Raw genomic sequence first — 12,930 nt, forward strand, 5'->3', positions numbered from 1 at the left:
GTTCATCGACTACAGCTCAGCATTTAACACCATAGTACCCTCCAAACTCGTCATCAAGCTTGAGACCCTGGGTCTCGACCCCGCCCTGTACAACTGGGTACTGGACTTCCTGACGGGCCGCCCCCAGGTGGTGAGGGCAGGTAACAACATCTCCACCCCGCTGATCCTCAACACTGGGGCCCCACAAGGGTGCGTTCTGAGCCCTTTCCTGTACTCCCTGTTCACCCACGACTGCGTGGCCATGCACGCCTCCAACTCAATCATCAAGTTTGCGGACGACACAACAGTGGTAGGCTTGATTACCAACAACGACGAGACGGCCTACAGGGAGGTTTGGGCCCTCGGAGTGTGGTGTCAGGAAAATAACCTCACACTCAAACGTCAACAAAACAAAGGAGATGAACCTCAGGAGGCTGAAGAAATTCAGCTTGTCACCAAAAGCACTCACAAACTTCTACAGATGCACAATCGAGAGCATCCTGTCGGGCTGTATCACCACCTGGTACGGCAACTGCTCCGCCCACAACCGTAAGGCTCTCCAGAGGGTAGTGAGGTCTGCACAACGCATCACCGGGGGCAAAATACCTGCCCTCCAGGACACCTACACCACCCGATGTCACAGGAAGGCCATAAAGATCATCAACCACCCGAGTCACTGCTTGTTCACCCCGCTATCATCCAGAAGGCGAGGTCAGTACAGGTGCATCAAAGCAGGAACCGAGAGACTTGAAAAACAACTTCTATCTCAAGGCCATCAGACTGTTAAACAGCCACCACTAATATCGAGTGCCTGCTGCCAACATACTGACTCAACTCCAACCACTTTAATAATGGAAATTGATGTAAAAAATGTATCACTAGCCACTTTAAACAATGCCACTTAATATAATTTTTACATACCCTACATTACTCATCTCATATGTATATACTGTACTCTATACCATCTACTGCATCTTGCCTATGTCGTTCTGTACCATCACTCATTCATATATCTTTATGTACATATTCTTTATCCCTTTACACTTGTGTGTATAAGGTAGTAGTTGTGGAATTGTTAGGTTAGACTACTCGTTGGTTATTACTGCATTGTCACAACTCCGGCAGCGGCAACTGGTCCGTCCGACAACGCAACTCCGACCCGCACTGCGTTCCTGTGAGGGGGGGGGGGGGGGGGTACTGTTATGGATCCCTCTGGTACTGTTGCTCATTCCGTGCACCAGTTTCGGAGGTCTACGTCACCGGCCTCTAGGAACTGAACTGTGTCATTACGCACACCTGGTCCCCATATTCTCCCCTGATTAGTAATTGTATAAGGGTGCCCTTTGTTCACCATTGTCTTGTCGATTATTGTTCCAATGTTCGTTGTGCCTGTGGGTACCTGTGCTTTGCTGTTTTTTTTAAGAACCTGTGACTAACATATGCATATCTATATTCCCAGTCATGTGAAATCCATAGATTACAGCCTAATTAATTTATAGAAATTTTCCTTATATGAACTGTAAATCAGTAAAATATTTTAAATTGCTGCATGTTGCGTTTATATTTTAGTTCAGTACTGTTTTCATCTAATTTCAACCAGGGTTGTAAACATTGAAATTAGGGTAAAACTTCAACTTAACTGCATTGACTTGACATAACATGACAAACAGATTGTTACATCAATCTAATTTCAACATAATCATCAGAACTATGAATATGTTGAAATTGTGTTGAAAATTCCAAATAGGAAACGGAAAAAATATTTGTCACCCTATATTCAATGGTTGAAATGATGTTGAATTTCATATTTGATTAGTCATATTTTATTTGACCTTGTTTCAAAGTTGATAGTAAAATGGTATGTTTGAATCAACGTCATTGTTTCAACGTCATGCCATCAACCTAAATAAAGAGGTATATTGAAATAAAATGTGAAGTCACAGTCCAACAATTCCTGTCTGAACATTGACTCCTACTGGTATATGAGGGGTAATGCACTTCAGTGAGAAGTCTACCATCCAGATGCCTACCTCTATGTACCACGCTTCGCAAACAAGCTGTGTTTGATTCAGCTGAGCTATCATGTCAACACATTTAAACATTGATCTTACATACTCATTTGTGTAGACTACCAAAATAACTACCAAAATAACATTGAATAGTTGAAGGTAATTCCTCTAACTTTTCTTACACAAGCTGATGGGAAAGTAAATCCAGAGTGAGGTTGGATTTATGGATTTATGTGGACTACAACAAAGGACAGCATAATTTCAATTTGTAGCTAGGTATATGGTCTTCTATATGAAGGATGGTTGGTTGATTTCAATTTTTATCTGTCAATTATTAATATATGTTGGATTAATGTCTCCATCTCAAACAGACATCGAAGTGGAAGAACAGGACTAAATCAAATCAAACTTTATTTGAAGTGCATTTCGTGTCTGGTTTGATTAAGCGCTATTCTTTAAATGCGATTTTTGGTTGAGATGGAGACTTGAATCCAACATATCGATCATTCATTTGTAGACAAACTGGATATTGAATTGTAAATGCAACCCAATATCAACATTTGAAGGAGATGTATCGTCTGCTTGCATAGTGTATACACTGTACATTATGAATAACATATATAACGGACAATCTATTCTTCGCAAATAACTATGGAACCTGATCATTATGTCTAAATGTGTTGACATGATATCTCAGCTCAAACGACCACAGCTTGTTTCCAAAGCTCATATACCAGTAGGAGTCACTTTTCAGAAATCGTTGGACTGTGACTTCGTTGGACTGTGACTTCACATTATATTTCAATATACAGTTGAAGTTGGAAGTTTACATACACTTAGGTTGGAGTCACTAAAAATTGTTTTTCAACCACTCCACAAAGGTCTTGTTAACAAACTATAGTTTTGGCACGTCGGTTGGGACATTACTTTGTGCATGACACAAGTCATTTTTCCAACAATTGTTTATAGACAAAGTTATTTCACTGTATCACAATTCCAGTGGGTCAGAAGTTTACATACAATAAGTTAACTGTGTCTTTAAACAGCTTGGAAAATTCCAGAAAAATATGTCATGGCTTTAGAAGCTTCTAATTTACATAATTTGTGTCAATTGGAGGTGTGGATGTATTTCAAGGCCTACCTTCAAACTCAGCGCCTCTTTGCTTGACATCATGGAAAAATCCAAAGAAATCAGCCAAGACCTCAGAAAAAGAATCGTAGACCTCCACAAGTCTGGTTCATCCTTGGGAGCAATTTCCAAATGCCTGAAGGTACCACGTTCATCTGTACAAACAATAGTACGCAAGTATAAACAGCATGGGACCACGCATCCGTCATACCGCTCAGGAAGGAGACGTGTTCTGTCTCCTAGAGATGAATGTAGTTTGGTGTGAAAAGTGCAAATCAATCCCAGAACAACAGCAAAGGACCTTATGAAGATGCTGGAGAAAACAGGTATCTATATCCACAGTAAACAAGTCCTATATCGACATAACCTGAAAGGCCGCTCAGCAAGGAAGAAGCCACTGCTCCAAAACCGCCTTTGTGTACCTCCATCTGTTTGGACAAACACATTGTATATGTCTTCTCTTACCAAAGGCCTGAATTTCGCCACATACTGTACTGTACAAAAGGTCACCTACTGTTTCTACATGCATTTCATTGTTGTTCTGAATTTGCCCTCTTCATCTTGTTGAAACAATCACAACGATCAATCTACTATGAGACTACAGAGCTGTACGGAATACATCTTCTTACTATCTGTACCTCTATCTGATAACAAGATGGATATGACAACTATTGGTTACCTGTTCTCCTTCAAGAAAATATGGAATCGTCTCAAACATAGGCAGGCAAATTATGATATTTTTTCCACTTATTGGTATTTTGACCAATCACATCAGGTCTTTCCACATAAGCTATTTTTCAGAGGGGATCTGATTGGTCAAAAGACCAATTTGTAAAAAATGTTTTTTTAAATATTAAAAAAAGTTCAGAATTTGGCTGCCTGTGTAAATGTAACATTTATGAACACATTAAAACAGGCCTTTATTCAACCCATAAAATTCCTGACTGCCATGTGTAAATAATATGACTATGAAACTGACTGTTGTGAATTACACACTTCATGACAGGGCAGAGGTAATGCTTACAAACGACACATACCATGCCATTGATAGGGCTTGTTTTGGACAGGTTGGTTTTACCAACTGAACACTCATTGGAGAAATCAAGTTTTCATTAAGCAAGGCCACTGTAAGTACAGTAGTAGTAGCCCATTACAGAGTGCTACTATCTTTTTTGCATATTATCAGTCATTTAGAGGCATATGTTCCATCTCTTGTTTGATCATAATAATGGTGGGATGGTCAGTATGGTTAGATGGTGGGAGACATTTTCAACTGATTGTAGGACCTGAATCAGGGTTATAAATTAGAGGGCTATAAATTAGATCAGGTGCACATTATCTCCTCTATAGGAGCTGGACAGTATGGTGCAATATCAGACAGCCAGCAAGCACACACTGTACTTGGATATATATTTTTTAACCTTTATTAATGCAGAGAAGTCCCATTAAGACAGATTATCTCATATATTATATACCCACATATATAATTTACATCCTACAGTACACACCTTATCTCTGCCTGTGTGGTAAGACTACTGTTCGTTTACCCTTTCAAGTGCACACATCATGCTCAAACACACCCAGAGACCTATGAGGGGGGTTGGTGGCGCCTCTGTCCTTAACCAGAGGGATCTACTCCAGCAGGTACAGGAAGCAGGCAAATAGTTCAGTCCGACACATGGACGCATCTGTGTTCTTACAGCGGTTCCGATGGGCCTGGTGGAGAGCTTGGATCTCCATGTTAGGCCGAGGGCTGGAAGACATCCCTGCTCTTTGTGTGTCTTCCAGGCTCGGAGACATCCCTGCCCTGTGTCTGTGTCCAGCACAGCGAGCAAGCTATGTGTGAACCAACAGTATGTGTGTGTGTGACCTAGTGTGCCTGTGGCAGTGTCCCTACTCTGTGTGTGTCCAGTCTAGCGAGCGAGTAGTGTGTATGAACCGAGTGTGAGAGTGTTGTTGCTTCTGTGGTGCTGCTATGTCTGTGGATGCTGGTGTCAGGTGGTAGCCTCAGGCAGCGTGAACAAAAGGGATAGGCTAGGATCATGTTTTGAGATGGTGTTGAAAACTGACCCCAGCTTAACGGGTCACCTGCTTGAGCATTTGGCTTGGGAGGGGTGAGAGAGGAGCCAGGGACGGAAGGAGGGGTGCTAGCTATCTGTTTCAGAAGATGCCTCCTCCCTCAAGAAGAGCAGGCATGCCGAGTGGTATTTGAGCTTTCAACCCACAAATACCAGAAGCGCACAAGACGGACCTTACATTCACCCGGCACTTACAGCCGTATAATGTTACAGTTATTTTTAGCAATGTCTTCTCATGTTTGTATCTATACATAGCATGCACTGCATATGCAGTGTTCTTGTCTCAAGAAGCCTAATTTACACATTGAGTGATAAGTCATTTAAATGTATGTTAAACCATGCATGCATTCACTCAACAACATGTCAATATTTATTTATATTTAAAGCTTTGAATAGAGACATTTGGACTTAACACATGATAAGGCACACCCGGTCCAAAACTCAAACTGTTTGACATTTCTTTTCTGCCTATAGTCAGATGCTGAAGCATCGCCCTAGCCTCTCAGTTTTTGTTGTCTCTGAACTTCTGGTCCAGATATGTGTCAGTTAGTCTGACTTCATGTCTCCAGGGAAATCCCCAATGTGTACGTGTCACCATGCTCAATCAACATTTCAGATCCCAGATCCTCAACATACTGTACATAGCCTTTAATAATGACTTGGATGTTGATGCACCATGATCTGCAGAGGATATCAGAAAAAGAACAAGTCTGCATGGCCAATCCTATGCAAATTCCTTTATGGTAAATAGTATCAAACACTCCTCATTAAACACTCCTACATATATTTTACAGTAAGCTAGTCTTGGCCAGCACATAACCGTATGTACATTGGCAAACTGTAAACATCGCCCATCCTTTCACTCACTTCAGTTGACTTTATAGTAAAAGGCAATGTGTTGCCCATAGAATTCACATGTTGTCCAAATGTAAATTCTGTTTCAACCAGAAAGTAAATACCAGTGTAGCCTTCTCGCCGGCGGATTCAGATTTCAGAGTGATGACATCACCTGTCACTTCGAAAGGCTAAAATCAGCTAGCACAAGTTGTGCAATCACATGTTCTGTCCCTTTAACACGTGCTGTCAATATTAATGGTTTGTTGACTAGACTGTTAAGATGATAAATGGTTTACAGTATAACTCAACTATATCTCGTTTTCTGTACCCTTCATATGTGCAATCATTATTTATGGACTTCATTCATTCAGACTGTTGAATTGTTATACACAATGTATCTTAATCAGAGTCCATTCCAGTGTAATAGTCAGATATGAAAATGGATTTGAATAATTCATTTTCCCTAGCTCTGAGCTGTTACATAACGTTTAGCCACTAAGTTCACATATTTACATCCTGAACTGTATGGTCCATTGTCAATGCCACCTAACCCTGTGACCTCAGTGACCTGAACCTTCTGTTGGAACGTCCATCATGTTAGCTACGCTACTTAAAAAAGACAACCAAACACAGCCTGACTATGTCATACCAGAGACAACATAATGCATGTTGTTCCTGCATGAGGTCCCTGGCTGGAACAACATATGTGGACATTGGACAATGGATAACATACAGTATCTGATAAACCCAATCAACGGATAAACAAACCTGAAGTCACCCACACACCTGTAACTGTATCCCTTTCCAGCTGTACATGTTCTCCTCCAGACCTACAGATGGCGATAAGTTGCTCTCTTGTCCGCATTTCAACGTGCTATGCTTTTTCTCAAATTTTCTGCTTTGCATGCTGGGATGACAGTCTCACCCTAGCAACACAAAGCAAAAACATAAACGATGAGAACTCTACATTTAGCTAACAAATCCAGTCGTTCTGATGAAATTACTGTGAAAGAACATTTTATATGAGTTTTCCATTATTTCCGAAATGGAAAAATTGCAAGCAGAAGATGCACGGTATTTGAAAAGGTAACGGTTGCAAGCAACTAACTAGCAGCTAACGTTAGCTAGCCAGGGGCGTATTCATTACGCCTTTTCTGTAGCGAAACGTTTCTTAAACGGAACGAAAAATGGGGAGGGGCCTACCGGTCATGGCAAGTAGGGATGCAGCTTTTGTTAAATTAACTCAATTCAATTTTTGGGGGACATTTTAGCTAATTCTAACCCTTTTCCTAACCGGCTACGTTATTATCGTAAACCTGCTGTGTAAGTCAAATCTGACAGAAGCTGAATCCCTTCTAGCCATTGCTGCACCTACCTACATTTTTCCAATCGAAACTCTTGTTTTTGTTGAAAATGCAACTGTTTGGAATAATGAGTACACCCAAACTATGGCTAGCAATCAGCTGTTATTGAAATTCAACAACGTGACAATTGACTTAAAATTATATTAAAAAATACATCTATTTAAGTATAGGCTTCAAGCTTACTGTCTAGCTAACAATTTAGTGGTTGAAACTAAATGTTGTAAATCAAAACCGGTTTATCATCCGGTTTTCCTTCATGTGACACTTGGCCATTTATCTAATTCCATAGGAAAGTGAAAGGGGGGAGTTTGGATGTCCACCCGACAGAGAAAGCCCTCATCGTTCAGTATGAGTTGGAGGCAACTATCCTCGGTGAGATGGGAGACCCGATGGTTGGGGAACGCAAGGAGTGTCAGAAAATGTAAGCATGGGTCTAGCTACACACATGCCTGATGTTTGCTTAAACATCAGACTGTAACCATGGGTACCCCATGGCTATTCAGTATGAAAGAGTCTGCCCAAAAAAGAAGCAAGAGTCACTACAAGCCAGAATGTTGAATTTACACTTTACTGGTTTTCCGTGTTGTTGGTCGTTTTGACGATCGGAGATGGATATAGGGTATCCACAAGAAATTGTTGTTTACTAATTTTTGTGGTGCTTTTTGCGGTGCTGGTAGGTTCTGTCACTTGTATTTTCAATTACTTAACGGATTGCTCATGATGCAATATATGTAAACAATAGCCGAATGTAACCGAACATAGTCGGCCAAATCACGTTTCTTCACAATCAGCTGGAAGTGTTGGTCAGCTGATTGCCTCGGACAATGTTCGGGCTGTGGTTTGGTTAGGTTTGGCCATATTGGGCAAGTGTTTGTCCCATGCGAAAAACCAATATACAGACCAGTGTACTGAAGGTTGGGTTGATAACACTTCCCTGTGGATATTTTGTCTCAGATTACCTCTGACATAGGGCCAAGATCGGCAGACAACAGGTAGAGTAAGTTGAAATGAAGTTTGTTCAACATTCTGACTTGTAACAGGACTGTTCAGGAATGCTGAGCCTACATGTTAGAGACGAGAGTAAGTATTTCATTCTTGGATTCTAAAAGAGGCTAACCTAACGTAATTTAATGTTACTAAACTACTAGGAATGAGATTAATGTTGTTTTTCACTCACTCACCTGAAAAGGGGTGCTTTTATACCATTTTACGTGTTCACCACTAAGTAGGGTCCCAGGGGAAAAACAGACCAAAACTATCGTTCCTTCCCCGTCACATTGAAGAGTTATTGGAACTAGCAATGTTTCTTAGAAAATGTCTCAAAATTATGTTGCATGTGTATTTCCTATTTACAGCATCCGCCTAAAAAGCTTGAACGCCAACACAGACATTGCCACCCTAGCTCGGAAGGTGGTGGAAGAATGCAGGCTCATTCATCCATCTAAACTACCCGAGGTGGAGCAATTGCTCTTCTACCTGCTGAACCGCAAGAAGTCAGGTAATGGTTACATCATGGTAATGCCTGGCCCTGCAAGATGGTGCCGACAGACATAAGCTGTGTTCGAATACCCATACTAATACTTAATGAGTACATACTACATACTTTTAGTTAATTTTAGTATACTGTAAACAAACAGTATCCTTTCAGTTGAGCATATTGGTGCTACGCCTGTCTACCGGAAGTTGATTCTGTAGATTTTGGCCTCTAGATGGCAGCAGTGTATGTTCAAAGTTTTAGACTGATCCAATGAACCATTGCATATCTGTTCAAAATCAAGACTGCCCAAATGTGCCTAATTTAGACATATCTGATATGGGCAGAAAGCTTATGTCCTGGGATTTTTTCTTGTTACTTCCAACCTCATGCTAATCACATTAGCCTACGTTAGCTCAACCGTCCCGTGGGGGGGACACCAATCCCGTAGAGGTTTTAAAGCAATTAATTTTGTATCCGGTCTCGTTGGACTTCAACTGCGTATTTTCTGCAATTTTCTTCAAATCTGAAAACATTGTGAAGCCACGGCCATTTCCTGAAGAATTTCATTATGGTCCCTAAAAAAAAAGTGTCCACAGCGTGTATACTTCGATTAGATCGGCGGTCACTCAATTTGACTTTCCTGAATTGGATCCTTTGTTTGAACTCCCCGGAGAAATTTAATTCATACCGGGGGCTGCTTGAAGACTCCGTCGCCGGGGAAGAGGAGTAATGAGTGCCCTCCTACTCAGACTCAGGAGGCGTGCAAACCATGCACCACTTCTGAGTATATTACTCGCTAACGCTCAGTCCCTGGACAATAAAGTAGACGTGCTCAGGGTGATAATTTCCTTCCACAGAGACATCAGGGACTGTAACATACTCTGTTTTATAGAATCATGTCTCTTTCCAGATATACTGCCCCTGTACATTCAGCCATCGGGGTTCTCCATCCATCCATCGTGCGGACAGGAAGAAACAACTCTGAGAAAAAGAAAGGCAGAGGTGTATGTTTCATGATTAACTATTCATGGTGTGATTGTGGGAACATACAGGAACTCAAGTCCTTTTGTTTTCATGATCTTCAATACCTCACCATCAAATGCCGACCACATTACATCCCGAGAGAATTTTCTTCTGTCATCGTCACGGCCGTGTATATCTCCCCCCAAGCCAACACTGCGACTACTACTCTGGACTTTGTGCAAACTGGAAACTGCAAATATCCTGAGGCCGCATTTATTGTAGCTGGTGACTTTAATAAAGGAAATCTGAGGAAAACGCTACCAACACATCTCCTGTGCACATCGAGAACTCTGGACCATTGCTTCTCCCCCTTCCGGGACAGTTACAAGGCCTTCCCCTGCCCTCTTCGGCAAATTAGGACCAGCTAAACACCTTTTCCCCATCAAAATTGCATGGCCTGCGTCTCAATCCACTGCATCCACCTATGTCGGCCTTCTGCATCTGCGGTGTAAAGCGGCAGAGCTACAGCGCTGTTTGTCAGACCAGGAGACATCCTGATAATCAGTCTGACTCTCACGAACATGATGGTGTTCTCTGTTTTGTTCTACGACCCCCACAAGTGTCATGGGACTCATCTGAAGTTAACCCCGTACCAGCTTAAAAAAAAATTATGGAAGGATGGAAGTAGTTTTGTGCCCCCCAAAAAGGGGTGAAATATGTGTTAATATCTCCTAGATATAGGACAGACACTTCACAATCTTTATTTATTATTAATTTTTGGACTGTCTGATTTGCCATTTCTGATTGTGTTATTCAATGAGTTTCTATGGGCTATAGCAGACCAAATTCCAAGCTGCGCCCTCAGAGCATGTGCAGACCAGTTGGCTGGAGTGTTTACGGACATATCCGATCTCTCACTATCCCAGTCTGTTGTCCCCACTTGCTTCAAGATGTCCACCATTGTTCCTGTATCCAAGAAAGCGAAAGTAACTGAATGAGACTATCTCTCTGTAGCACTCACTTCTGTCACCATGAAGTGCTTTGATAGGCTAGTTAAGGATCATATCACCTCCACCTTACCCGACAACAACATAGACCCACTACAATTTTGCATACCTCCCCAACAGACCCACGGAAGACTCAATTGCCATTGCACTGCACACTGCCCTATCCCATCTGGACAAGAGGAATAAGTATGTAAGAATGCTGTTCATCGATGAAAGCTCAGCCTTCAACAACATATTGCCCTCCAAGCACATCACTAAGCTCGGGGCACTGGGTCTGAACCCCGCCCTGTGCAACTGGGTCCTGGACTTCCTGATGGGCTGACCCCAGGTGGTGAAGGTAGTCAACAACACCTCCACCATGCTGATCCTCAACACCGGGGCCACATAAGGGTACGTGCTCAACCCCCTCTTGTACTCCCTGTTCACCCATGACTGCGTGGCCAAACACGTCTCCAACTCAATCATCAAGTTTGCTGACGACACAACAGTGGTAGGCCTGATTACCAACAACGATAAGACAGCCTACAGGGAGGAGGTGAGGGGCCCTGGCAGAGTAGTGCCAGGAAAACAACCGCTCTCTCAATTGTCAACAAAACAAAGCTTCAAGTTTCTTGACGTGTACATCAATGAATACCACTCCAGAGGGTGGCGCATTCAGCCCAAGGCATCACCAGGGGCACACTGCCTGGCCCCCAGGACATCTACAGCATCTGGTGTCACAGAAAGGCCAAGTAGATCATGGACCTCAGCCACCCGAGCCACTGCCTGTTCACCCCGCTATCATATAGAAGGCGGAGACCGCACAGATGCAACAAAGCTGGGACCGAGAGACTGAAAAACAGCTTTTATCTCCAAGCCATCAAACTGTAAATAACAATTTCGTCTTTACTGACTTGCCTATTTGAAGAAAAGAAATAGGATCTGAAATAGTCTGGCGGACGTCTCTCTCTAATAGTGTCTCAGAGGTAGTGTAGCTGGTGCTACCAGCACTTCACCACTTCATGGTGAAACAAAGTACTTTTGTGGCGACTTCACAGGAGGTGGTTGTCTGGTGCTCTCAGGAAGTTGAGCCTCATTGGTCTCAGGTTGTTTGTCCAACTGCAGCGCTGGTGAACGTTCCAATGTCCTGTCCTGCTCGTTTAAGCATTGATCCAAGTCAACGGATGGAACTGGAATTTGAGCTCGGATGAGAATCAATCTGCTTGAGGAACATTTTCCCTAGGAAGGGTCCAGTGTAGTCCACATGTAGTCGTGTCCATGGTTTTCCTGTCCATTCCCATGTATGTAATGGCACGGTGAGGGGGGTGACTTCCTGTTACTCTGACAATCTGTACACAGGCTAACCTCATTTTCCACATCCTGGTCCATCTTTGGTGCAACAACTTCAGTAGCATTCCCCGTTACTGAGATAACTACTCTTGAATCCCACAGAACACACCCATCTCAAACACTCAAAACCAAGCGGCGAGCGTAGTAAGGCATGATCTGAGGCTCTGTCACTGTAGCGCATCCTTTCAGGATAAATTCATGCACTTGTGATAGCGTCACATCCTTTGAAGTCCATTGCCTGATTTTGTGCTGTGTTCACCGGTGCATCATCCGACACATTGATCATCAAGACTTGGTCCTTTTTCCTTCCTGAGTCGATGATTTCTGGAACGGTAGCATACTCAGAGCATCAGCATTCTCATGGTATCTACCTGGCTTCTGTACTCGATGGCCCTGGGCCACACAGCCCAACGTTGAACTCTTGGAGAGACCATTTGTGGTACTGGCTTTTGTTCATGGAACAGAGAGATCAGAGGCTTATGGTCGGTCACAATAGTAACTGTTACCCCGTATAAGTACTTGTGGAATCTCTGTATTCCGAATATGATAGCCAGCTGAGAGTACTTTTTGTCCACTGGCAACAACATGGCATATGGAACTGATCTTGGCCAATAGAATCTGGGAGCAGCATCTGGAGCAACATGAATGGTAGCTTGGACCCCTTTCAATGTCCCTAGCGCTTTGAAAAAACAGTCATGCTTTGAAAGCACCTGCTGCGGTGTCAATGTCTCTGTGGTGACATGTTTGATTTCATCCCA

General features: G+C 42.7%; 1 protein-coding gene across 8 annotated transcripts in view; it reads left to right on the forward strand.

Moving 5' to 3' along the window:
- The first annotated feature begins 6,917 nt into the window (after nt 1-6,917).
- The window catches only part of LOC109898157 (kinesin-associated protein 3), a 54,553-nt gene continuing 48,540 nt past the window's right edge, over nt 6,918-12,930 (forward strand). For 4 of the 8 annotated variants that reach the window (XR_004211243.1, XM_031833717.1, XM_020492992.2 and 1 more), the window contains exons 1-3: nt 6,924-7,118; nt 7,686-7,817; nt 8,752-8,894. Coding sequence is in view for 6 of the 8 variants with exons in the window: in XM_020492992.2 (XP_020348581.1) it covers nt 7,078-7,118; nt 7,686-7,817; nt 8,752-8,894 (316 nt within the window). In the remaining 2 variants the exon portion in view is untranslated. Of the gene's footprint in view, nt 7,119-7,227; nt 7,356-7,685; nt 7,818-8,751; nt 8,895-12,930 lie in introns of those variants that run through there. The other 4 variants (XM_020492990.2, XM_020492991.2, XM_031833716.1 and 1 more) reach the window with 3 other exon arrangements.

This window comes from Oncorhynchus kisutch, linkage group LG10 (genome assembly GCF_002021735.2).
Source record: "Oncorhynchus kisutch isolate 150728-3 linkage group LG10, Okis_V2, whole genome shotgun sequence".
In the NCBI taxonomy this organism is placed as follows: domain Eukaryota; kingdom Metazoa; phylum Chordata; class Actinopteri; order Salmoniformes; family Salmonidae; genus Oncorhynchus; species Oncorhynchus kisutch.